Raw genomic sequence first — 24716 nt, 5'->3', positions numbered from 1 at the left:
CTGAGGGACGCCCTGTCCACGCCTGATCACTGCAGCTGCCTGTTTACGGGCATGCTGAACTTTTTTTTCCCCCTCCAATTAAAGTATAACGAATCTGCTAAGACCTGGTCCCGCAGAGCCCTGCCAGTTGGGTTTTTGGGGGTAGATAAAATGAAGAAGTGTGAGTCTAGCAGCCTGCCCTGGGGTGAGAAGAGAAAAGAGCAGATCTGTATGCATCCTAGCAGCCAGCAGCTCTCCCTCTGCTGTGGCCTGTTCTGGGACTGTGGGCCAAAGGAGCCTTGGAATTGCTTAGACCTGCCTCTGTGCCTTTAGCTGTCCGGGTAAAAACATCACCTCTCTGGAGGCCTGTGCTGGAGCACAAACCCACGTATTGTCTGGCCCCTGGCAGGCTGGTCTGTGGAGGGGACACTCTAAGAGCTCTATTTTAATCTTTTGGAGCTGGGCCAGGGTAGGAATTCAGCTGCCAGCACCAGGCTCCCTACCCCCATGCTCTTGCCCCACCCCCACCCCTCTCCTGGTTTCATTTCTGCTGACCTCCCATCATGAGAGGTGCTGGTGTTCTTTCTTTCTCCCTTTCTCTTTTCTAAACTACCAGGCTCTTTCATGGATTTGACCTCCCAAAGTGCTGCAGACCAGGACTCCTCAGTGGGCTACATGGGGCTCAGAGCTGGCATGAGGCCAACCCTTGAATTCCGAGATTTACCTCCAGATGTGTGTGCCTCTGTGCTTGTGTGGATGTGTGTGTTTGTGTTGTGTGTGTGAGTGAGGGAATCTGGGTTTGTGTCCGTGTATATGTGTGTGTGTGTGTGTTTGTGTGTGAGAGAGTGTGGTATCTCTATCGTTTTTCTCTCCCCATGAAGAAAACAGATGGGCTGGGAAAACGGAAGGGAGTTGAGAATGGAGAGAAATAAAAAGGGTGGTCTAAGTCTATAAACCTCTTCTTCTCCCTCTTCCAACAAGACTTCTCCTGTCCAGTCAGGTCATTTCAATCATCCCTCCAACCGGGTCGTTTTTAGCTTTCCCCTAAGCCTGTTGGGTCTGTTTCTTTGGATAAGAGAGAGTCTTGTAGAGAGATCATGTGACAGAATGGCCATTGGACTTCTACAGTGAACTGAAATTCCCGTCTCTACTCTGCCACTTGCTGGTTGTGTGACGTTGGCTATGAAATTTCCCTTCTCGGGCCTCAGTTTCCCAATCTAAAATATGTGGTTGATAATGCTACCAACTTTCACAGAAAATGGAAAGCAGAAGATTAAACAGCACTCAAAAGGTGACCCACAAATTAGCTCCTTTCCTGCCTACTTCACTCTCCCAGGAACAAGGGTGGCAGCTGGGCCTGGCTCCTGGCCTCAGTGAAGAAGCCCCTAAATGACCAGGAGGGGCCGTGTGCTTCCTGAAAGGGTGGAAGGGTGCAGAGGGTGTGACCCTTTCTCTCCCACCCGGAATCTCCCATCTTCTCTCACCCCCATCCTTCTCTGCCAATGATGTTCATTTTCCCCTCTGCACTGGCCTCCCAAACTGACTCATTACCTCGACAGGGTAGCAACTTCCAAAACAAAACTTTTTCAACCAAGGAAAATATAACTATGGGGAGGAAAACATTTCAATATCAGGCCTCCTGAGACCCGAGGAAATGTACTGAATGTTTGTCAGAGAATGATGCTGTCCTAACTTCACAGACTCTGCTGAGGGCAGAGGGAGAACAATACCTGGCACTTGGCTCTAGCCAGACCGAAAGGTCCCAAGCAAGGTCCATGTTGACCCAAACTTGGAAATGTCAGATGTGTGTCCACCATGGTGCCTCAAACAGGCCCCGCGATGGGATGATAAACATCCTACATAAAGAAAGGACCAGTGCTGTGTTCCATGACAGTCTTTAGTCTTCCTTTCCACCCCAGATGAGGTGCTTATTGCAATCTTGCTGTTGGCAAGGGGGCCTGCTTGCTTCATGCCTAGGTTCTGAGAAATGGCTAATGGAGCACATTCCACACTTAATAATAGTGCCCCCTGGAGTTGTGCAATGCTTTGACCCTTTCTGGGACACTCCAGGGAAGGGATCTTATGGCAGTGATCAGGCAAGATCTAAGAGAACAGCTGGTGGGTGGTGCTGGTGCCAAATTAGATGTCGGGGAAGGTCCAATGGATATTCTAGACCACATCCAGTGTGATTCCACAGTGGTCTGGACAGACAAGGACTGGGGAACTGAAACAGATGGAATTGTCTTCTGAGAGAGACTGGGATCAGGTGAGGCAGAAGGCTGATTGATTTAAATCTTTCCACAGTGAAGATTGTTTTTTGAGGTGGAGGAGAATATTGGGAAGGGATGCCCAGCATGGGTTTCCCGAGGTTACGTTCTTTACAGTAGACTCAATGTCACCTTCTATTTACCTCACACAACTCAGGTTCCCCACCCAGAACAACAAAACAACAGCACAAAATATATCATCAACACAGAAGTGTTCTGAGAATCTACTCGTCCCTGAGAGGTCCTCAATGTGAGTGTTTTAAATTCATGGAATTTCAGAGCTGGAAAAGAGCTTCCATACTTTAGAGATCTCTTCATCTGTGAGTTCAGAGAGAAGAGGTGTTTTGCCCGTACCCACAGAGATCTGGACCCTGAGCTAGATCCCTGGCCTGGTGGCAAAGGTTCTATGGTGCTGTGTTGTCCTGTTTGGCTTCATCTGTGGACATCATCTCTGTATGTAAATGTCCCTTGCATGTCTGTCTCTGCTGGGTGTCTGTTTCAGAGAGGGCTTCCAGTGGGCTGTTTCCCCCTTTCTTAAAGGACCTAATTCAATGGTGTGTGGCACACGGGAAGGTCAGGAATGCCCCAGCTTTCACTGTCCTGGACCTCATCTTTATTTTAGAATGGAATAAAAGCTCTTGTTCTGATCACTTTCTGGGGCTGTTCACCAAGTTCAAATAGAATGGTGCTGTGGGAGTGTTTTATAAACGTGGGAAATTGAAGCTATCAAATCCTCAATCAAGAAAATGGTATGTGGAAAAAAAAAGGTTTTATCAGGCATGGGGATGAGACTTTTTGTAGGTTTTCTGGGTACTTAGATGGGTGATCTGCCTGTCAATCTGTGGGGGTGCCCAAATACTATGCAAGATATCATGATGCTCAGATAACTGCTGTCTGCCTAAAACACTTTAAGAAAGAGCAGGTTTCTTCCCAGGCCTTCTGCTTCCTTCTGGGGCCAACCCTCATCATGGACTTTGGAAATGGTGGGGGGTGGTGGTGGAGGGTGGGAACTTTTCAGACAGTCTTAAAGAATGACTTTAGGACTTCAGAGAGCCCCAGGCTGGCAAGTCTTTGGAAAGGCCTTTGAATCCACTCTTTATGGAGAAATTAACTTGATTCTAAGTGATCTCTCTGCAATGTCTGATGGTCATCAGTTTATCACTTATTTAGCAGGTACTTGTGCCAGGAGCTGTAGATTGTACTGGGGAAATGATGACTGACAAAATAGGCAGAGGCTTTTGACTTAGAGTCTTTGATCTAGTCTGGTAAACGCCCAGTGCTGCTCTTCCCCTCGTCAGTATCTAACACCAGTCCCTTCTGTGGCAATAACTTAATGCAATGACTGGTAGGACAGACCACCACAAGGTGCGAATGCCATAGCTACTTGAAGAGGAAACACATTTTCACAGTCAAAAGACCATTGCAGGCCAGGGCTGTAGCTCAATGGTAGAGCGCCTGCCTAGCACGTGTGAGGCACTGGGTTCAAGCCTCAGCACCCCATGAATAAATAAAATGAAGACATTGTGTCTATCTACAACTAAAAAATTTTTTTAAAAAAGTCATTGCAAAGATCTAACTTCCTTAACATTATGATAAACATTGGACAAGAGAATTTTCTTATAAGTTTTTTTTCTCCTAATAGCTACTCTAAATAGATAAGAGCTCTAGCTTTTAACTTGCCTGATTCTTATGATATTTCTGTGTTATTATTATGGAAAGGAAGGAAATATTTCTTGTTGGCAGGTGGAAATATTGTGTACCTTATGGAAAGGGCTAAGCATTCAATTGAGACATACTTCTTAGCAGGTTAAATTCAAAAGGCCTCCTCTTACCCCTTATCTTACTCTGTCCCTCCCCAAATACCTCCCCAGAGTGTTCATAGAGGAAAGGGGATATTAAAGAGCAATGGCATCTGTTTGGTTTGAAAAAGAAGGTAAACTTTTATTTAAAGACAGAATTAGGAAAAGAAAGTAATGGTTTGCTTAGAAAGATGACAATTTACATAGGGAAAACAGCACATTTGGCCAGGACAACAAAACAGCCCTATGAGGCTGTCAGGAAAGCCGACCACAAACATGCCAATAAAGAGTTGAATTTGTGTGTGTGTGTGTGTGTGTGTGTGTGTGTGTGTGTGTACACCTATGTGTGCATGTGCATTTAAAAGAATTCTGGAAAACAGCATAAGACAGATACGTGGTCCAAAGCAGCACATTTCTTGTCCTTGGGAATTCAGAAGAACTTTTTTGTTTTTGTCAGGTTACTGGGATTGAAGAAATCTCTTTGTAGTGTCCTCAAATACAGGAGAAGGGGGAGAAGGAGCTCAGTGGGTGTGGAGAGAGCAGGGATAGAGAAATGGAGAAAGGACAGTGCATGCAGTACGTACTCAAGATGTTCAAACATGCATGCATTAGAGGAAGAAGTGAGGTTAAGATGGCCAACCTCCTGGGTGCAACCTGGTATTTGGATTATAATATACTGCTGTATCTTCAATACTTGGCAATAACCAATTAGGAAAGAAAAATAACCTAAATGCTATTGATTAGTCAAGAACCAACCAGTCATATTTTGCTAATAATTGTCAAAACAATGCCCCAAGTAATAAACTCTTCCAAAGTTTTAGTGAGAAGATTTTAAAAAGTTCAGGCTGGACAATTTTTGTGTTCATTGAGACATGGAAAAAGCTATAAGCCAAGTACTAAGAATTCTTTCAGTTTATTATTTAATTGACATTTCTCCACACCAAAGACAAAAGGATTGTAAACTGTCTTTTAAACAGCAAAAAAATCTTCTGAAGCATCAAAAATATTTTTTTACTTCTTTACTCTTGACTTAGATTTCAACAATATTAGGTGAGATATAAAGTATATTTAATGCTTTTGAAACAGTCATTCCCTCGGATAGTTGAGATTTTCTTTAGTCAACAATTTTTCTTGAAAATGTAATTAGGCAGGTAGGAAATTATCAAAAATACTTGCCATTAGAAAAATTATCTTAATTCTTGTTAACCCCTGACCTCCTCTTCTTAATGGGCAGGTTGAAGAGGCATGCATTCTACCAGAGCTGTTTTTGATTGAAGGTACTGGCCATTTACAATATCCATTTAAAATTTTCAAATAGTTTCCAAATGTTCATACTACAAAATATTTTTGTTTCAAGATTGGAGGTCACATTTAACACACCATACGTGATTTATTTATTTGTGTATTTACAGAGGTGTAAAGCACACAAAATTGTGCAGATAACAGACTGAAATCTAAATTTTAACATACACTCAGTTGCATATGCAGCAACAAGATACAATAAATTTTGAACAAATAACCACTAATAATCAGCCAGATTACTAGGTATACATTAGGCAGGAAGCAATTAAGCATTGCCTAATAGAATGTCACTTAAATTATTTTTCCATGAAACATCTGTGACACACCCTCCCCCCAATTCTTTCTTCCATTACAAACATCAAAATGATACTTGCGATCACATACCTGGGACATTCCCAAACTCTGGTTTGTCACAAGACAAAAGGCAACACAGAAACTCAGAGTGACTTACAATTTGCCAGACTTAGCCTTTGTAAATCAGTTTACTGGAGGGTGGTTACTGTGAAAGTGTATTCAGACTTTCATGCCATGAAGTGAAGGAAGAAGAGCAAAGAGCATTAACTAATAGCTTCATAACATTTGTCACTAAGTTAAATATTGGCTTTTGCTGAAATTAAAGATGTGTATATCTGGAAGGGAAAGACCCTAGGATAATATTTAAAACAACACAACAATAATAAACCTCCTACTTCCACTATCAAATTAGAATATGTTCACAGTCCACTTACCCAATCATTGAACAAAACCAACTGTCTTTTTGAATGACCATTTTACAAATTCATTATTAATGGAAATAGAAGAAATAATTGAAAAACAAATATAACTACTGTGCACAGATGCGGTGGAAAAAACAGAGACCTGAAATATGGCAAAATCAGTGCTTCATAAACAGTCAATGGATTTTTTTCTAAAAATACTTTTTGCTAATGGCAAAGTTCAACACCTCAGAAAAACTCTGAATTAAGATCTTAGAATAAGTTTCCAAGCTGTACAACATAGTTTCAAATACACTACCCTTGTTGTTTTAAGGCTGCATTGAAGTTCAGCTTAACAGTCGTAAGCCATGTGTTGGAACATCTTGATGAGAGGTGACCAGCAAAGGAACACATTTTTTCCTTGTTCACCCTACTACCTATGAAGAGATACGATTGCTCTCCTTTAAAGATCTCCTTCAAGATATGAGCTTGACAAAAATCCCAGATTTGTTTCACTGAATTGTCTGGAAAAACACTTAGGCTTTATAAAGTGATGATGTAACACTTTGAATTGGCTAAGAGTGTGCTCTTGTTAATCTGTAACGACCCTCTTTAATCTGTATGTCAGGGTTTAATAAACAAATGAGCGAAGATGCTCACTCTCCACTGTGCCTCTGCTGCCTGCAGGTTTGAGAGCTGTAGAATAGTGGCATCCTGCATGTATAAATTTTCCAAAGTCAGTAAATTCTGTGTGCTATTAACATAACTGGGGAACTTAAATGCACCGCAGACCCTCTGACAGCTTGAATTGATGGTTTTCCAAGAGAAAGCAAGTACATCTTAGGTGAAGAGCAAGGAAAAAGAGGAGGCCAGGGAGTTGAGATTTTCTAGCGTGCCTCCTTGCCTAATGGGGTTATCTTCCAGGGAAGAGCTCAACCCTCAGCAGGGTACATGTTTGTGTGGCACCAGAACAATGAATGAGAGGCCAGTCCTCTTTTCCACTTGTCTGGCATGATCTCCTGGCAAGGATGGGGTAGGTGTTTGCCAGGTGGCTCCCAGACAAGGTCTCTTTAGGGGAATACAACAAGGCTTCAGTCATTGCTTTTCATGAAGTGCTTTGGGATCCTTCAGGAAAGGGGACTGGAGGAATATTATTACGAACTGGCTTCAATTTTCAAACCAAATGGAACCATTTTCTCTAGTGTAATTATTGCTTCGAGCACTAGTGAATGTTCTTAAAATGGAATGGATCTCATCTTTAAGTACCCACTTCTTAAAATATTCATTCCCTGGAGTGAAAGTTTTTAATTACTGTCTACCAGGTACCCTCACCAATTAAGAGGCTGCCATAGCCTTGTAAATGGTCGTCCAGCATATACATCCAGGACTTGCATTTTCTGGGTTCTCCTCCCTCACAAATAGACAGCAGGGGTGCCATCGAAGATGTCTAGCAGAACATGCGCTATGTCTGTCTGGCAGAGGAGGCAGGCTCTTGCTTCTTCAAGTCTTCAGAGGAGAAGATGTATGCTCAATGTATGGCTGCGTTCTCAGATCAGATTGTGAGCCCCCTGCGGCCAGGGGATGTGTTTCACCCTTGGTTCTTTGGGACCTACGGGACTTGGGAGGGAAAGAAACATGGGAGGCCTCAGTCAAGATCTTTAAGGACTTTTATGAATGGTGAGAGCTGGATAATGCAGTGGAGAGTAAATCACATGAGCAAACTGCTGGAAAAGAAGACCCAGGGGAGGAAACTTTCCTCCAAAGTCTCTCAGATTGGATTTGACAAGAATAAAAGGCCAAGTCCATCATATCTGAAATAAAACAAACCAATAAAATAAAACAAAAATTCCCTAGACACTGTCAAGTCTGAATAATTAATGTGAATGAATATAAATTGTGTATTAAAGAGCACACTTTTTCTCACAAGAATACATTAATTTTTAAACTGAGCTCACAAATGGTTCAGAGTGGAGTCCTGGGGTGAGCTATCTGAACAAATAGCTAATTCTTGAGGATATAAGATATCCACTTTATATGAGAATATTGCTAGAAAAATCCACTTTCAAGTGGATCAAGTGTGCCATTAAAAATTAATGTGCATTATTCATTCCTCTTTTTCTTGTGGAAAGTGAAAATATGACCGCGTCCCCAATATAAGTTAGTGGGTTTTAAATTAATGCAATCTGGGTCCAATAAGCCAGAACTTGTTGACCAAATGAGGGGTCAGAATGAGGGTCAGTCTCTGTCTCAGCTGCTTGTTGAATGCTTCCCATCTGATTCACAGTTGCAAGCTTCCTCCCATGTTGGCAGAAAGGTCTGTATCAGAGTTGCTTGGCTTCTCAGATTTTGACAACTTCAGCATCTCATCTCAGGGACTCATTTCACATAAACAATCTGTCTTCTAGTTAGAATAAGTAGAAACTGAATGTGGATAACTCTTCCATTCCTGTTGTTAACTAGGAGTCATTATCTGAAATTTCTCCTAAATTTTCTTTTTAGTTAGTAAACTTAGATATCTTTTACATGAAGTTTTGCATTCCCCAGCAACCAGGAACTCTGTGATATTGGAAATCCTTAGCTAAAGGTTGAGCAATGGACTTGAATTTGGAATTGGAAGTAGAGAGTTTTGTACAATAGGTAAGTAGCTTGTAGATAATCAAGAGTCAACTAGGTATATATCAATTCCCAATGGGATGGCCTGCTATAAAGGATGTGGTTCTTGTTTCTGATGTTAACTTTACCAGCTCTGAGACCTTAAGCAAATCACTTAACCTTTTTGGACTTTAATTGCTTCTATCTGTAAACCCAATGAGCTGAACCAATTTTATGACCCTTCTGGTTATAACCCTTACTCCTTCTGTACACATATCATTCACATAGAAGAAAACTATATTTTAAAAATCCTCCCAGGGACGGAAAATGAACTATAGTGATTCTGATCAGGTTTTTTTTTTTTTTTTTTGGGGGGGGGTGGTGTTCATTGAGTTTAAGTTCTCTTAAAAAATAGAGACTGAGCTCTGGGCTTTAGTTTTCTAATGACCATAGGCCATGGGCCAAATATGTGACTTTCCAGCAGGGTAATTATTTATGTTTAAATTAAATGTTTTAAAAATGGAAGGGATCAAAATAACATTGTGAACAGGGGACTTTGTATGAATTCCCATGAGCAGAAATGGTAGGACTGTGAGGACAGGGATGGGACCATAAAGAGCAATATTTAACCAAAATGCCTGTGAAACAGAAAAGAATCATTTAGAATGCCAGTGAACTGAAGCGGTCGCGGTTCCAAGAGATGAAAGACTCATGCCCTTTCTGAATATTCAGTGGGATTTCTCTGATTTGGGTTGCTCATTTGTGAGAAATTAAGGTAGGAGGCACCTGAGTAGGATTTCCAGGTGTTTTTGAGCTTATTCTTGGAATAAGCTACTGGCAGGGGCTTCTGAAGAAAAAATTCCCCTGTGGCCATTGGACCAGATGATCTTGGGACAAAATTGATATTGAGTGGATCTGAAAGAGGAAGGCAGCCAATTCCAGCCCTGGACAGTCAGTCCCTTGACCTGTGAGGTGGGCCTAGAGGTATGCTCAAGGGGCCGTGAGGAGCCCATCACTGCCTGGCTGCATCTGCAGGGAACTTCTTTGTTTAAAGATGACTTCACCACTTCAGAATCCTGAGCAAATCCACAGCAATTTTGAGAGACATGACCCTTATGGACTTATTTTGCTTAGAACTGTAAAGGAAATACATTTTTGCTCATGTTTCTCTCCTTCCCCGGTTCTTGTCTACAATTCAGACTTTCACTTAACTTAGCCATCTCCTTGCACCCTGGAACAATTTATGGCTCATTTTCAGGTCAGAATGGGAACTGAGTGTGCAGGAAGGACTGCCTCCTATCCTATTCTATCTTTGAAAGATAGAGCTGGAAGTGTCCTCTACTTTAGTTTCTGGTGGTCTGCACATAGCACTAAAGGACAAAGAGGTCTGCCAAGGCCTACTTAATCAGATAAATGCTGATGATAAACTGGATTTGGTGAGTTCTGAGAACCCTGCACTTTGGCATGGCCTGGTTTAACTGACTGGGAACTCAGCTAAAGTCCACTTGATACCATGCTCCAAAGACACAACCCAGGCCTCTTTTCCCTAAACCATTCTAAAGGTTTGGATTGGAGGGAAAAACTATGCCAATCTTATTTCCAACTGTAGAACTCCTCATTAATCACAGATTCATGAAAGAGTCCTAAACCCAGGGGGTCAGGTTACAGAGCCAGCTGCAAAACTGAGGGTGTGTCTTCGGGCTGGCCTACCTCAGCCACAGATGCCACTAACGGGGTGGCATGTTTGAATCACTGTGTCTCAGACTCCATGTTGACATAAAAGCTTCTCCACGCCCTTTCTAGGTTGAACCGGGAATAGCGCTGGCAACTCTGGTCTCAGCTTCTACTCTCTTCTAAAAAAGAGGTCCTTGAACCTGTAACCTTTGGATTTGTAGCATTCAAAACGTTGGAAAATGGGGACACAGGGGCGGCCAGGGTGAGGGACAAGGCAGGGACTATCGGTAGGGTGGTGGCAGCCAGTGCGGGGCTCCCTAAAGCATGCTGCTGAGGATTTCGGACACTGGTGAGGTGGGGCCCTTGGGACTCAGCTCCGGGCGGGTGGGGCTGGACAGGCGGACGCGGCCCCCAGGGGGCGGGCTCAAGCCAGCCCAGGGCTTGGCGTCCTGGCGCACCAGGGCGCCTGGGTAGGGCTCCACGTAGATGCTGCTGGCCGACGGCCTTGGGTCCTGGAGGCAGCCCTTGCGCTCCTCGGGCAGGCTGGCGGCGTGGGCCAAGGTCAGGCCCCGGGGCCCGTCGAGGGCAGGTCCGTGCCTCTCGGCCTCCCCAGACTCCTGTGCCAGGCCACAGGCTCGGGACAGGTGGGGCGTGTAGACGCCCTCCGAGAGCGACAGCGACTGCGTCTCGCTGTGCATGCGCAGCCAGCGGCGGTGGCGGCTGAAGCCGCCATAGTGCTGGTGCTTGCCTGACTTCCGCTTTCCCAGGAAGCCCAGCGGCGGCCGCGCGCCCGGGGCCATCTTGGAGTGGTTCTTGGGCGCGAGGCCGGTGAGTGACAGGCCGTGGAGGAACTCGACGCACGAGTGATCAGGGTCGAGGCTTTGCGCCCTGCTCTGGGGGTCCTGGCCGGGCCCCGCGGGCGTCTTCATGTCGTGCACCTGTAGGACGTCGGGGGCGCTGCCGCTGAGGCCGCTGAGGGCCTGCTGGGCGATGTCATGGGACGAAAGGTAGACCAGGTCCAGGTCTCTGGGGCTCAGGGCGTCGCTGGAGTCGTAGTCGCTGTCCGTGGGGAGGAAGACTTCCGAGCAGCCTTCTTCATCAGAGCAGGGCTGGGACTCTGCAAAGCCAGAAACAGATGTTAGGGAAAGACAGACTCTCAGCCAGGGCCTGCTTCTTGCGCATAGGATCCAGCATTGCCCCATGAGTCACTTAAATTCTCTTTTTGTCACCCCTCGGAACTCTTAATTTCGAGTTAAAATTTTCACTTTTTCATTTTGCACAAGGCCCAGGAATTTATGCAGTAGGCTCTGGTCATAGCTCAAAGGAAAGAGATGAACCGACAGATCCAACCCCAACAATGGCGAGGAGCATTCCTTCATCCCCAGCGTCTCCACACACACTATTATTTTCCCGGCATCTGCCTACAGAAGGGATGAAGTACGAAGCAAAGCTGGATGTTGCTTATTTATTCATTCCCTATTACTTCAGAGATGAATTTTGTGTTTCACACAGTGGGGATTTTAAAGGGGGAAGGAAGAAGAGAAGACCCTGGTGACTGGAGATAGGAAATCTAAAGATCCTTGCTGCCTTCTACCTACTTGCTCAGTGATCTTAGGAAGGTTGCTTAACCTTTTGAGCTTCATTTAATTATTTTTTAATCTATAGAATGGTGATGATGACAGAACTTTTTAGGGATACTCAAAAATAAACTGATTGTATTTTAAACACTTAATCCATTACCAGTTGTAAAAATGGGAGGCCAAAGAAAAAACAAAATCAGAGGCAAAAATAAGTCTCAAGGTGCATACTATAATGACCATGAGAACTACAATTTAGTTCTGTAGATATTTGTTATTTAATTCAGTAGTCGTTTACAACTTTTTTTTTTTTCCCAATCAGGTTTTACATTTCTGTATAGCAAGAACTGTCCAAAATCCTTTGAATTTTCCACAGAGCTTAGCCTATTGTAGGTACTTGGTGAGTACATGTTAATTTTGAAAATGTGCAAGTGGTCTTAAAAAACAAATAATCTCTAATCTATAAATATGAGGTAATCTCAATAAAATATCCCAATGGGATTTTAAAATGGAATTTAATGATTTGTTTTAAAAATCATTGTGAAAGAAAATTTATGAGAACAGCCAACTTTTTATTTTTAATGCAATAGGAAGCAGTTTGCTTTATCAGATATTAAAGCGTACAGTAGAGCTTTGGTCATTAAAACTTTGCTGTATTGGTATAGAAATGGACAAATCTGAAAAACTGTATGGAAAAATGGAGTCTACAGTCATATGACTATGTGATAATTTATCACATGGTAAAGATAACATTTCAAAGTATGGGAGTAAAATATTCAATATGTAGTGTTGGGACAATAGACTGTCCATTTAGCAAAATAATTAGAAAGTCCTACTTCATAACATTTATCAAAATAAATTCCATATGGGTTAAATATAATAAGAAAGTCCCCAAATATTAGAAGACAACATGTTTCCAATTTTTGAATGGGAAGGTCTTTAAAGCAAGAGAAAACCCCTGAAGTCATAAAAGAAGTGACTGATAAATTGGACTATATCAAAATTTAATACTTTGTAAAAACAAATGACATCTGCAGCAAAGTAAAAAAAGTAAGTGATAGATTGGAAGAAGAGTAACAACGTGTAACAAAAGAATAAAATTCAGAGTATAAAAAGCTGTAAATTAGAAGATAAGACAAATGAGCAGAAGATAAGAATCAAACACTTGGAAAAGAATAATTAGTTCAAATGACCAATAAACATTATGTTTAGCCCAGATAGTAATTAGGGAAATAGAATTGAAACAATGAGGCTTTTTTTTCCCCCATGAAATTTACAAAAGATACAAGAGTGAAAATCTCACCTGTTAGTGATGCGTGGGAAATTAGGGACTCTCATATAGTATTGAGGAGAATAAATGGGTATAGCTCTTTAGACAGCAGTTTGGCAGAATATATTTAAAATGTGCATATAATTTATCCTAGCAAGTCCTTTTTTGGATATCTGTTTGAGAAATTGTCACCATGAGCACATGGAGGCATTTACAAGTTGTTTACTGCAGCATGATTTATAATAGTGAGAAACGAGACATCATCTTGTGGTTGAGAATGCTGTGAAAGGAAGACTTAGAGGCCCAGAAGCACTAAGAAAAGAAAAATAGTTTACTTGGAGAGTTCTGCAGAGGAATTGGTATTCAGAAGGCTTGTTGACTAAAATATGCAACAGGTAACAAAAACAAAATAAAACAAAACAAAACCAAAAAAAAAAAAAAAAAAACTCCACAGGATTACCTGGATACAGATAATCTGTGGTGGAAAATCAGATACAGTATTTTAAGACTATTATAAAATTCAGGGCTAAAGTTTGTTTTGTTAGGGTGTTAATATCAGGGTTTCTTTTACTTTAGAAATTAGAGCTACCTGAAATGCCATTTTTGTCTTATTTATTTCAGGGTCAGGGTGTAAAGAGTTTTTATGCTTTCTTTCCTGACTGTAGGAAATGATATGCATATTTACTCAAAATTGGCAGGGGAGGATGTCAGGATGTCAGTTTTGCTCTCTCTCACTTCTGGTTGATACCCAATGTAATTTTTTAGCTAGCTGCAAAATCTTCATTTGGGACATCCATGCTCTCATGTAAAACACCATTTTTTCATTTTCTCTTGCAACTGGGTGTGATCAAAAAATGAATTGGGCCACTGAGATAAAATTAGAAGTATGGTATGAAACTTCCAGAGGGCTGCATAAAAGAATTGGCTTAGCTGGGAGACAGGTCATTTTATTCTTCCTCTTTCCTTCAGTTGTCTGTAACAAGATGTGCTGAGGCAACCCTAGAAACAAGTTATGTGGTAGGATGGGGGAGCTGAAAAATAGAACTTGATCTTTGAAGACCACGGAGTCCCCATATATGTAGGCTTTAATAGTCAACCCCTAGGGTTTTTTTTTAAGCAAGACAGAGTATCTTGTGTTTTCAACACTCTTATTTGGGTTTTCTGTATGTTGGACCCAAACTTAATCCTAACTGATAGAAATGTAAATGTTCCTGAATAGAATAATGGAATAAACTGGCTCATCTATGCTATGAAATATTGTGCAGCAACCTCAAAGAATGAGATCAAACCACATGTTTAAATAATGGCTACCAGTAAAGGACTGCATTTTTTAGTTCATCTGCTCAAGGTTTTCCTCAAACAACCTCTTGGACAAAGCATCCCCCAACTGTCCCAGAAGGAATTTTTCACTTCTCTGTACTTCTGTAACACTTGCTCTTTGACACTTAGCCTGTATAGACTTGTACTATTTTTGTTATATTTTTATGTAGATGTGGCATTTTGGTTTCAGGGTTAGACCAGGAGCTCTCTTAGTGTTATTTAATTCATTATTCACCAATGAAGATTCAGTATTACTTGACCTTGACTGTATAGTAGAAATATTATACAGCTGATGGTCCCCAACTTATGATGGTTTGATTTATAATAATTCGACTTTGTAATGGCCCAAAGCAATGTGCATATAGTGGAAACCTTACGTCAATTTTGAAGTCTGCTTTCTTTTCCCAGACTAGTGATAAGCAGAAGGATAGATTCTCTCTTGTGATATTGGGAGCTGGTAGGGAGTTCTGTTCAGCCATACAATCACAAATATAAACAACAGATACTTCCTGGTGTACATGCTTTAAGCTATGATATTGGGTAGGTTAGGTGTATTAAATCTGTTAGGTGGGTATGGGGATGTAGCTCAGCTGTAGACTGCTTGCCTAGCACGAAATACCCTGGGTTCCATCCCCAGTACTGTAAAAAGGAGAAGAAAAAAAAAGTACCAGGTATATTAAATGTATTTTGACTTACTGTATTTTCAAATTACTGATAGATTTATCAGAATTTGAATTCATTGTAAGTTGAGGAGCATCTGTATCTGGTGCTTGAGTGGATATAAAATTTATAAGAAGTTAGAATATCTATCTCTAGGGAGTTTACAGTTTTAATGAAAGTATATGAGAAGTATTCATCTACAAAACTGGCAGAATACAGATTTTGTATGAGAAGTTTAGCAAATAAGATGTAGGTTTATAGGAAGGAGGGATGACATTGGGATAGGATTAATGAAATACTGCATCTCATTTAATTTTTCTTCTATTCATTCATTTCTATGTCTAAATTTATTTCTTCATTTCAAAAAGTAATTCAAGGCAGATTTTAAAAATAAATATTCAGATAATGACAAAAGCATTATAAATCAGAGAGAAAGAGGAAAGAGTACAAGCAGTCCCACGTGACTAGAATGTGGGGAATGGGGATGGAATTTTTGAAAAAATATGGCTACAAAGGAAGGGTGCCAGCAATTGCACTCTTAGAAATTTATTTTGGAAAAATTAAGGCCTATTTTCACAGAGGAATTTTGTGCAACTTTATTGGTAATAGCCTCAGACTGGAAACTGCCCAGATGCCCTTCAGTGGGTGAATGGCTAAATTGTGTTATCTCCATACTCTGGAATACTATTCATCAATGAAAAGAAAAAATCTGCATATGTAATATTCATGAAATAACATCATAATAAAGAACAGATTATTATTGCAAGGGGTAGGCATGGGGGGTGAGGCTGTAAAAGGATAACGCTGGGGAGTTTTGTGGTGATATTACAGTTGGGATCTTGATTATAGTGGTGGTTATCCAAGGCCACACATGTGATAAAATTGCATAAAATCACACGTGAGCCCATGTGGGCTTACTACATGCACAAAAATAGGTGTAAATGGTGAAATCTGGATAGACTCTATTGGTTATACCAAATTCCTGCTTTTGATGCTATACAAGATTTGTGTGAAATGTTAAATTTTGAGGGATTGCTGAGAGAAGAGAATAAGGAACTTCCTCTACATTTCATTGCAAACTTCTGGTTCCATAATTATTTCAAAAATTTTTTTAAAAAAAGAATTTAATTTAGAGTAAGGTAAAGTAGAACCAGAAGAGACTATTGAATGTCTAGATAAGGATTTGCCAAATTTTTTAGCTGATGGGTAATTATCAAAGAACTTTGAAGAACTGACAAGATGAGAACTGTGATTTAGGACACTTATGTAGTAGGGAGAACATTCAGTAAACTTGATGAACAAGAGATAATAGGAGGCCAGCTAGGAAGCTGTGGTCTAGGCTTTGTTTCCTGTAAATACTTTGCTTGTTCAGGCTGTGGGGCTGAGTTGTGTAGAGGAAAGAAGTTTAGGAAAGCCATTCATTCTAACGTGTTTACTGAGCATGTTTTTTTGTGCTAGACAGATAAGTTCTCTGCTTTCAAGCAGCTCAGAGAGGGTGGATTGGACAGTAAATAAAGCAGACATTATACAAGATTAATTTCAAAGTACAAAATTCTATAAAGAAAATGAAACTGGATTTTAGCTAAAGAGTGATTTGGGAGGATGATTCTTTTGAATCTGAATTCTTTGAATCCAGAAAAGGGAGTTTGAGTGAGACTTCAGTGGTTAGAAGGAACCAACTATGTGAAAGTTTTAGGGAAGAGGTTCTAGATAAATGGAAGAAGAATGTGTACAGGGCTCAAACTTACTATTAGGTTTCAAACCACAGTTTCTGGGAAGACAGAAGTAGCAGTAAGCCAGAGGAATTACATCTCAGCCATGATTTGGGTTGGTCAGTAGAAGAAGTGGTGAATTTAATTTGTGGCAGGTTGAACTTGAGATGACCAAAGCATCCAGGAGATAAAATGAGAGACTGGTGGGGTAGCAAGGTTGTAGGAAGATGTTTGTGGATGTGGAGGAGAAAGAACCACTGGAGAGGGGATGATTGAAGATATGAGTGGTGAGGTTGATAAATACAACAAGGAGGGTCGATCAAGGTTCTGAACTCCAGTGTTGGCCTTGGACGTTAGTAAGAAAGTTGGAAGAACGTGCTGTCCTCAGAGATGAGTAGTTAAGGAAGAAGAGAATTTCAGGTTAAAGGAGAGAAATGAATAAAGACTTGGGCTGAATAACTTTGATATTCTTAAGAAGTTTTTTTTTGAGGGGTAAGAAATTTTTGGGACAGTACTTTTCCCCATCTTTAATGGGAATAATTGGGCACTGAAAATAATAGGATCTCAGAATTGTTGGTTGTTTTTGGTGATTGCTGGGATAGATGCCTTAGGAATGATGAAGATTTGAAATTGAACTTGAAATAGGATTCATGCAAAGAATTTGTGATTGATTTTAGTTGAACTTCTTTCTCCATTTATCTGGTCAGTGTTTAGCTGTCTGCACAAACTCATTTATATCCACAATAGTAATAACAATATCTGAGATTTACTTAGTGCTTCCTATGAGCCAGCCATAGTGCCAAGTGCTCTAAATGCTTTAAGACTTACAACTTCCATTTTGGCAAGCATATTGAAGCTTAGACTCATTAAATATTATAACTCATATAGCTGATAAGTAGCAGAATAGGCACCTGATACAGATTTGTCTCACGTCAAAGACTTGCTAGACTACCATCCATCTTAGCATTTCCATGGGCTTTCATGGAAACTTCCTGAGGACTGGGACTTGATTCATCTAATTCACTTACACAGGATTGTATTAGTTAAGCTCCCAGTAAGGATTTGTTGCTCTTGCTTGAGAAACATTTTTGTTTAGGTCTTACATTACTTTCCTGTGGCTGCTGTAACACATACAATACAGGGTGACTTAAAACAACAAAAGTTTATTCTTTCGTGGCTCTGGAAGTTCAAGTTCAAAATGTAGATATCAGCAGGGCCACATTCCCTCTAGAATTTCCAGGGGGAGAATACGTTTTTGCTTTTTCCAGTTGCTGGTGGTTGCATCTTATGGATACGTCACTCCAGTCTGTTTCTGTCTTTCCCTGGGCTCTCTTCTGTGCCTGTGTATCCTCTTCAGTTTCTTGAAGGACACTTGTCTGGATTTAGGGCCCACCCGGAAAATCCAGGATGATCTCATCTCAAGGTTGTTAATTATATCTGCAAAGACCTCTTTTCCAAGTAAAGTCACACTGGCAGGTCATAAGGGTTAGAATATGAACATATCTTTTGGAGGGGCAGCCACCATTCTATCCGCTGGAGGACTGATAGTAAAAGTCATTACAACTAGAAGCAACCACTGAGGAGTTTGTGACACTTTCTTCCTCTTTGCAGTGCTTAGGTCAAGTACTTTGTAAAAGTAGTTTGTACTTTTATCTGTCATTATAAAAATAGCGAACATTTATTGTTTGGAGAAGATTAAGGAATATAAGATGTCCTTCATAGGAGCAGACGTTCTGATGTTTCCATGGAGTGTCGTGTTTTATATCTGGTCTCTCCAGAAGAGCCTCTACTGATTTCCTCAGATGAAATGAAGTTGCTTGGTTCTTTTGCCTCTTATCACATTTTACTTTTACCTGTGCAACTATACTTACAAGCTTTATTATTATTATAAATGTCCATTTTCATGTTAGTCTCTTTCATTTGACTACAAACCCTAGAGATTGTGTATACTATGTCTTTTTCATCTCTGTTTATTAAATTTTGGATAAGTCAGTCAAGGAAGGAATGGGCAAAGGAATGAGTCAAGTGAAAGGATTTATGGGATCTCCTGTATTTCCCAGATTATCTAATCTGAACATGGACATATGAGCAGACTATAAGGACCACCCCATTAGACTCCATCTTATTCTGTTATTAGCCTCTTGTGCTATAAAGCACCTTGAGTTGAAATGGAACTGAAACAGATACTAAAATCTAGGAGCATAAAGAGTAGTAAGATTTGATTGTCCCTTAAAAACAATGCTGAAAGCATTTTGAAAAGCTCCAGTTTACTTAATCTGCAATAGATACTTCTTAAAACAGTTACCCAAATCATTTTGCTATGGTAATACTTGACTCAAGAGTTAACCCAGGTGGAGCAGAAAGAATAATTGTCTTAAAATTAGACAAACCTAGACTGAAGTTCTGCCAGGCTCCTTTCTGTGTCTGTGATTTTGAGCAAATCACAATTTTTCTGAACCTTTCTTTTTCTATAACATGTAGGTATTTATATTGCTTATCTTCCATAGGTGCTATGAGGATTATATTGGTTTCTTAAGATACTTCCTTACAAACAGAAAGTATATCATTATCAAGATTCCTCCACCATTAAAAGAAAATAGTTAGAAAACAAATGAAGATCATTAAAATATAAATCAGTAATCAGATATATTTCAAGATTTTGCTGTGAGAACGCTGTGTAATAAAAGGCGTACAATAATTTCTTAAATGGCATCTTCTGATAAGCTATTCCAGAGTGAATTAATAAATGATATAACTTATTTACTATAGTTCCTAGGAGCATTAGAGATAATAGGTAAAACAAAAGAAGACCTAATTATAACTAATCATCCACGATGGGGGTGCAGAAGGGCTTAGCTATGGAGTGGTAAATATTATCATGTTGGTTCATAGACCATACGTGGGAAACACTGCTCTAATGGGAAGCTAAATATTTTATTTGCATGGTGGTTGTACTATTTATTAGAAGACTTAGTGGAATCTATTGCTTAGAGTGGGATAGCCCTCCCAGAACAGTCTGGGAAAATCTCCAGGATGCCAGCCAGGGTATTGAGGAGAGTTTCCAACGACTTAGGCCACTGCTACTCCCTCCCTTCCTGGGTTAGAATGCAAAGTGCAGCTTCATCTCCAGATCCAGGCCTATGCCCCATTAAACACTGTAGGCCCCTTGCCTGGTTGTTATTTTAATAAGCCTGGTTGTGCTCCTCAACTTCCCTTACAGGGCTCACCGGGCAGGCCAGCATTAGTAGAATCTTGAGTTTCCGCTCTGGTTGACCTGGGAGCCGCTTGATGACAGTTCTGCCCATAGTATTAGGGCTGGCTTAGGAAGCTTGGCTTTCATGCTATTGTAATGGTGTTGTAACTCCTGATCTCTGTGGATCAGGCCAACAACAGCAGAGTAGAGTTGATGTGGATTTTGAGGGCGTTATGGGGAGATGACATTTCAGGAAAGAATAATTGATTTAAAGCTGTTGCCTTTTTTTTTCCCCCCCAAGGCAGGGGGTATGGCAGGATAGAAAGGAATAAGTCATATTTGACCTACAATATACCTTCACACACATAGGTGTGTATATATGTATGTATATGTGTATGTGTGTAGTGCTTCATTAAATCTTTTTCCACTATAAGTAGAATTTAAATAATTTATAAGTATAGAAATTTGGGCTTGGGATGTAGTGGTGTAGTAGAGCACTTGCCTAGCATGCAAGAGGCCCTTGGTTCCATCCCAGCATTGCAAAAACAAAAAAGCCCCACAATAATAACCATAAAAACTAACTAAATAAAAATAAATAACTTTTTTGAATCTCTCATCAGGCCTTGAGTAGAACCTCAGAGGTTTGTTCACCTTCTAATTTCCCAAGAGAAATAATATCTTTAGATTGAAATTTTGAACTCTTTGGTTTATACCACAGTGTTCTTAACATAATGTGGGAAAAGGTTACCGGGAACATTTACATTTGGAAGATTAGGATAATCTTCAAATGCATGTGAAGAAAACAACACCCCCTCCCCTCTGTTGCCTCACCCATGTGTCACTAGGAGAAACATCAGTATTGGAAAAAAAAATTGCTGCTGCCTGTGACCACTATACCCACAGAAAAGGAGTGGGAGAGAAAATACCCGTGTGACGGACCAAATCATTCCACCCTGTGCCTTGAGCTGCCTTTTCTAGGAGCCAACTTTCCCCCTTGGGTCCTCAGGAGATACTTAATTTTAATTGGCTCAGAAGAGTTCTACTTTGTGTTTTGAAAACCACACAGAAATGGGAAGTAAGTTAAAAGAGTCCACTCCCCGGCCTTCCCATCCCCAACAGATTTTCCACGAACAAATCAAAGGTACGATTTTAACAAGCTTAGAATCTTGGGCTGGCACCAGAGGTGAGGTATGTGATAGGCTTCATAGGTCCCACAGATTCTTTAGAAGTTAGGCAAGTCCTACCTACTCAGAATGGAATTGTGCTGCACACTTTGCCCCGCTGAGTAAACCAGTGGGGATAGTCCTCTAAACTGAATGTTTTCCTCTTTTGTAAATAATCTCCCAACAATTTGAAATGGTCACATTTGTGGAGAGGACAGAGTATGCCATGGCAGATGCCATTGCTCTGAAAGGCTTCTGCTTTTCAAGGGATAAGATGCTTTCTCTCAGTTCTCAACAGTGCTTCCCTGTCACTGGGTTCCATTTGTCATTTGCAGCCCTTCACATCTTTGTGTTTCATAGTCCATGGAATCTTGGCTTCAGAGAAATAAATGGACCCAAGAGAAAGTTGTATTTTAGGAAACAGAATGATGATCACTCACATTTTAAGTTAATAATAAAATCCGAATGTAATTGGCCAGATCCTCCCAGCAGGGAGTGTGTGTAATCCATCCACAGGCCAACGTGAGGGTTTGGCATTTCTATGGCATGGAGGAGGCCACCCTCATACAGCCAAGGAGGAACCCATTTGGGACCTTGTGGCCAAGAGAAGATTAAACACTGGGAAAGTTCTGTGAACAGAGAAGACCAATGAGCTGTGAAGGTGGAAATAGAATTGAAGAGTTGTTTCTAGAATTTTATGAACTGTGGAAGATGAGAAGGAGTATCTTTTCTGCCTTAAAAATGCCTTTCCATCCTACACTCCTCCCCCTATTGCCTTCTCTCCCTCTTCCCTTTCACAATGTATTGTAACACAATGTATCTTACTGGTCCTATTCTTCACCTCCCATTTACTCCCTGATCTACTTCTGCTCAGCTTCTCTTTCCCTTCACAAACTGCTCTCATTAAGATTACTAATGACTTCTTGTTGAAAAAAGCAAAACAACAGAAGATTTACAGTTGTTTTATTTAACCTCTCACCATCCTTTGACATGCTTTAATTTCTGTGACAATACTCTCGTGTTTTTGTATCTTCTTTCTGTTTGTTCCTTTTTAGACGAAAAAGTCTTCCTGCTCCATTCCATGGGGCACCTTCCATCATCTTCTCATTTTACCTACTCTCTCTACGGAATTGCAAGCATTTTCATAGCTTCAAACGTAATTCACATGTCAACCATTTCTTAAATCTGTATAATTAGCTCAGTTTTCTTTCCTGAGCTCCAGACCCTACTTGTCTTTTTTTCCTCTGGAATATTCCAAAGCTAATTCAAGTTCAGCATACCCAACTGCCAAACTTCTTTCTCCTTCTTTCTTACCTTGTTTTTGATTTTTTTTTGGGGGGGGTGGGGTAAATAACATCATGATACCACCAAATACCCAAGGCAGAAAACTTTTTATCTCCTTTGTTAATAACTTCCTACTTGGTCTCCCTGTTTCCAGTCTTTTTCCCTCTGTGGTCTCTTCATACAATAGTAAGATTTGAAAGTGGAACTATAATTGAAAATCAAATCAATCCTTGCTTAAAAATTTCCAGTGGCTTTCTGTTACAAATAGGATAACATCCAAACTTTTTAGCAGGGTCTACAGAAACCTGCCTATTCCGGTCCACCTATCTCTCTACCCTGCCTTGCACCACTCACCCCTTTGTGCACTATGTTCCAAGCACTTTCACCTTCTCTCAATCCCTCACCCACCTAAGGGTCTTTTGCTGTCTTGTTGGCTTGTAATACTCCAACTTCAGATTTTTGCATTACTGCCTTATCCTGTGGTTGGTTCAAATGTCATACCTTCTCAGATAGATCTCAGTTGAACATCTTAGTGAAGTCAACAGCTTCCTGGTTACTCACAACTCAATTGCTATTTTGTATTATATACCAGAATTTTCACTCTGATTTTATCTTTTTTTGATTATGTTTTCATTGTTTCTCATTCTTTCTAGATATTAATTTTACAGGAGGAAAGACTTTGCTTTGTTTGTCATTATATTCCATTACTTTGAAGAGTGCCTGGCACATGGTAACCATACATATTTTTTAAATGAAAAAAAAAAAAAAACGAACAATGCCTTTAGATTCTGTCAGTGAGATAGTGTACACAGTTGTACAATCTGCTTGCTCTGCATATGGTGTTCTCCATTTTCTTCTTTTTCTGCTCAGCTTTGGCTTATTTTTGGTACTGGATTTTGTCACCTCATCCAAGAAACTCACTTCTCATGAGTTTAAAGATTAACGCCTCCAATAGACTCTATAACCATATGCAATCATCATGTAACTTTTGGTTAATATGTTTGTCTCTCCCATTAGACTAGTTTCTGGCAAAGATGATATTTTATTTGTATCTCCAAACCAGTAGAGGCTTATAAAAATATACTCTAGTTCTTTTGTTGAATTGGTTGGTAAGTCATAAACTCATTTGGAAATATAAATTAGCTGTCTCCCAAGTTCTTTGTTTGCCAAGTTTTGCCAAATTTTGATTTTTTAGACATTGAGACTTTTAAACATAGGAGCACATACAAACTTAACTTATAGAAAAGGCTACTGTCCCTACTAAAATTTTCTATAATAGAATAACAACATTAAATATGATATCTATAATACATTTTATGTTCCATGCATTGCTGATATAGATAATCTTATTCACAAGTGACCCTTCAAGGTGTAGGTATTATTGTTCACCTTTTACATAATGGAAACTGAGGCTCAGATGTGGTAATCTGTTTAAGCACATTCAGCAAAACAAAGCTGGGATTCGAATCCAGATCTCTGGTTTCTAGGCCCCAGCTCTTTCTGCTACACTATGCTGCCCCCTATGGGACAAGCTTACAAATTGGAACTGTTTGTTAAAAATATTACTATGAAGATTATAAAATTGGAGATCTTTTAAGCTGTAAAATCGAGAAAGATGCTTTGAATGGCCATTATTTTAATTGACACTAGTCCCAGAGTGTTCCAGGAAAGAGAATTATGCGATATGACACAGCCTGTGCTTAGTATGCTTTTAACCGCTTGTGAGCATAAAGGTTTTTTGGTATACATTTGTTAACCTAGTGATGTTTTTGCTGGTAGTATTTGTCATGTAACTTCATACTTTCCAAGGAGGAGGTGCCTTTCCTGACATATTCTTCAACTTGTCTGTAAGTTCATCATATTCATGAGAAGCAAGCTATTTATTTGGCCTCAGTTACAGAATACTAGTTTATCCAAGATTTCTTCCTTTCCCATCTTCACTCCAGAGCATTGGTGCCATGTGGATGGGAAGTTTACCTTCAGCTCTTACTTTAACTTCCTGCCTCAGTCTTGTCAGTTCCTCTTCGTCACAGGCTGGGTCTGTTCTTCCTTACCTGGATTTGATTAGATTCTCTTGCCTGATGTGGCCATCACCTGGCACCATTCTCACTCTGTACTTCTGAATCCTTACCCTTGCTTCATGTGCTTTCTTAATTAGAAGGTATGCTCTAGAACTGGACTGACTCTTCACTATTCCTAATGGAGTTGATTTCAGGTGATTGCCCTAGT

The 24716-nt window shown here is 40.4% G+C and overlaps 1 protein-coding gene and 1 long non-coding RNA gene across 5 annotated transcripts in view; one reads left to right on the top strand and one right to left on the bottom strand.

Moving 5' to 3' along the window:
* The window catches only part of ANKFN1 (ankyrin repeat and fibronectin type III domain containing 1), a 564723-nt gene that overhangs the window by 220596 nt on the left and 319411 nt on the right, over window positions 1-24716 (bottom strand). For all 4 annotated transcript variants that reach the window (XM_079131399.1, XM_079131396.1, XM_079131397.1 and 1 more), the window contains one exon: window positions 9600-11425. In XM_079131399.1, the coding sequence (XP_078987525.1) occupies window positions 10626-11425 (800 nt within the window). In that variant the 3' untranslated portion in view covers window positions 9600-10625. The remainder of the gene's footprint in view (window positions 1-9599; window positions 11426-24716) is intronic.
* LOC306656378 overlaps window positions 11197-24716 on the top strand; it is a 73712-nt gene continuing 60192 nt past the window's right edge. Inside the window, exons 1-2 of the long non-coding RNA XR_013762495.1 lie at window positions 11197-11315; window positions 12208-12285. This is a non-coding gene — a long non-coding RNA (uncharacterized lncRNA). The remainder of the gene's footprint in view (window positions 11316-12207; window positions 12286-24716) is intronic.

The sequence above is a fragment of the Sciurus vulgaris genome (genome assembly GCF_902686455.1).
Source record: "Sciurus vulgaris genome assembly, chromosome: 3".
Classification (NCBI taxonomy): domain Eukaryota; kingdom Metazoa; phylum Chordata; class Mammalia; order Rodentia; family Sciuridae; genus Sciurus; species Sciurus vulgaris.
This window is presented reverse-complemented; position numbering and strand designations above follow the sequence as displayed.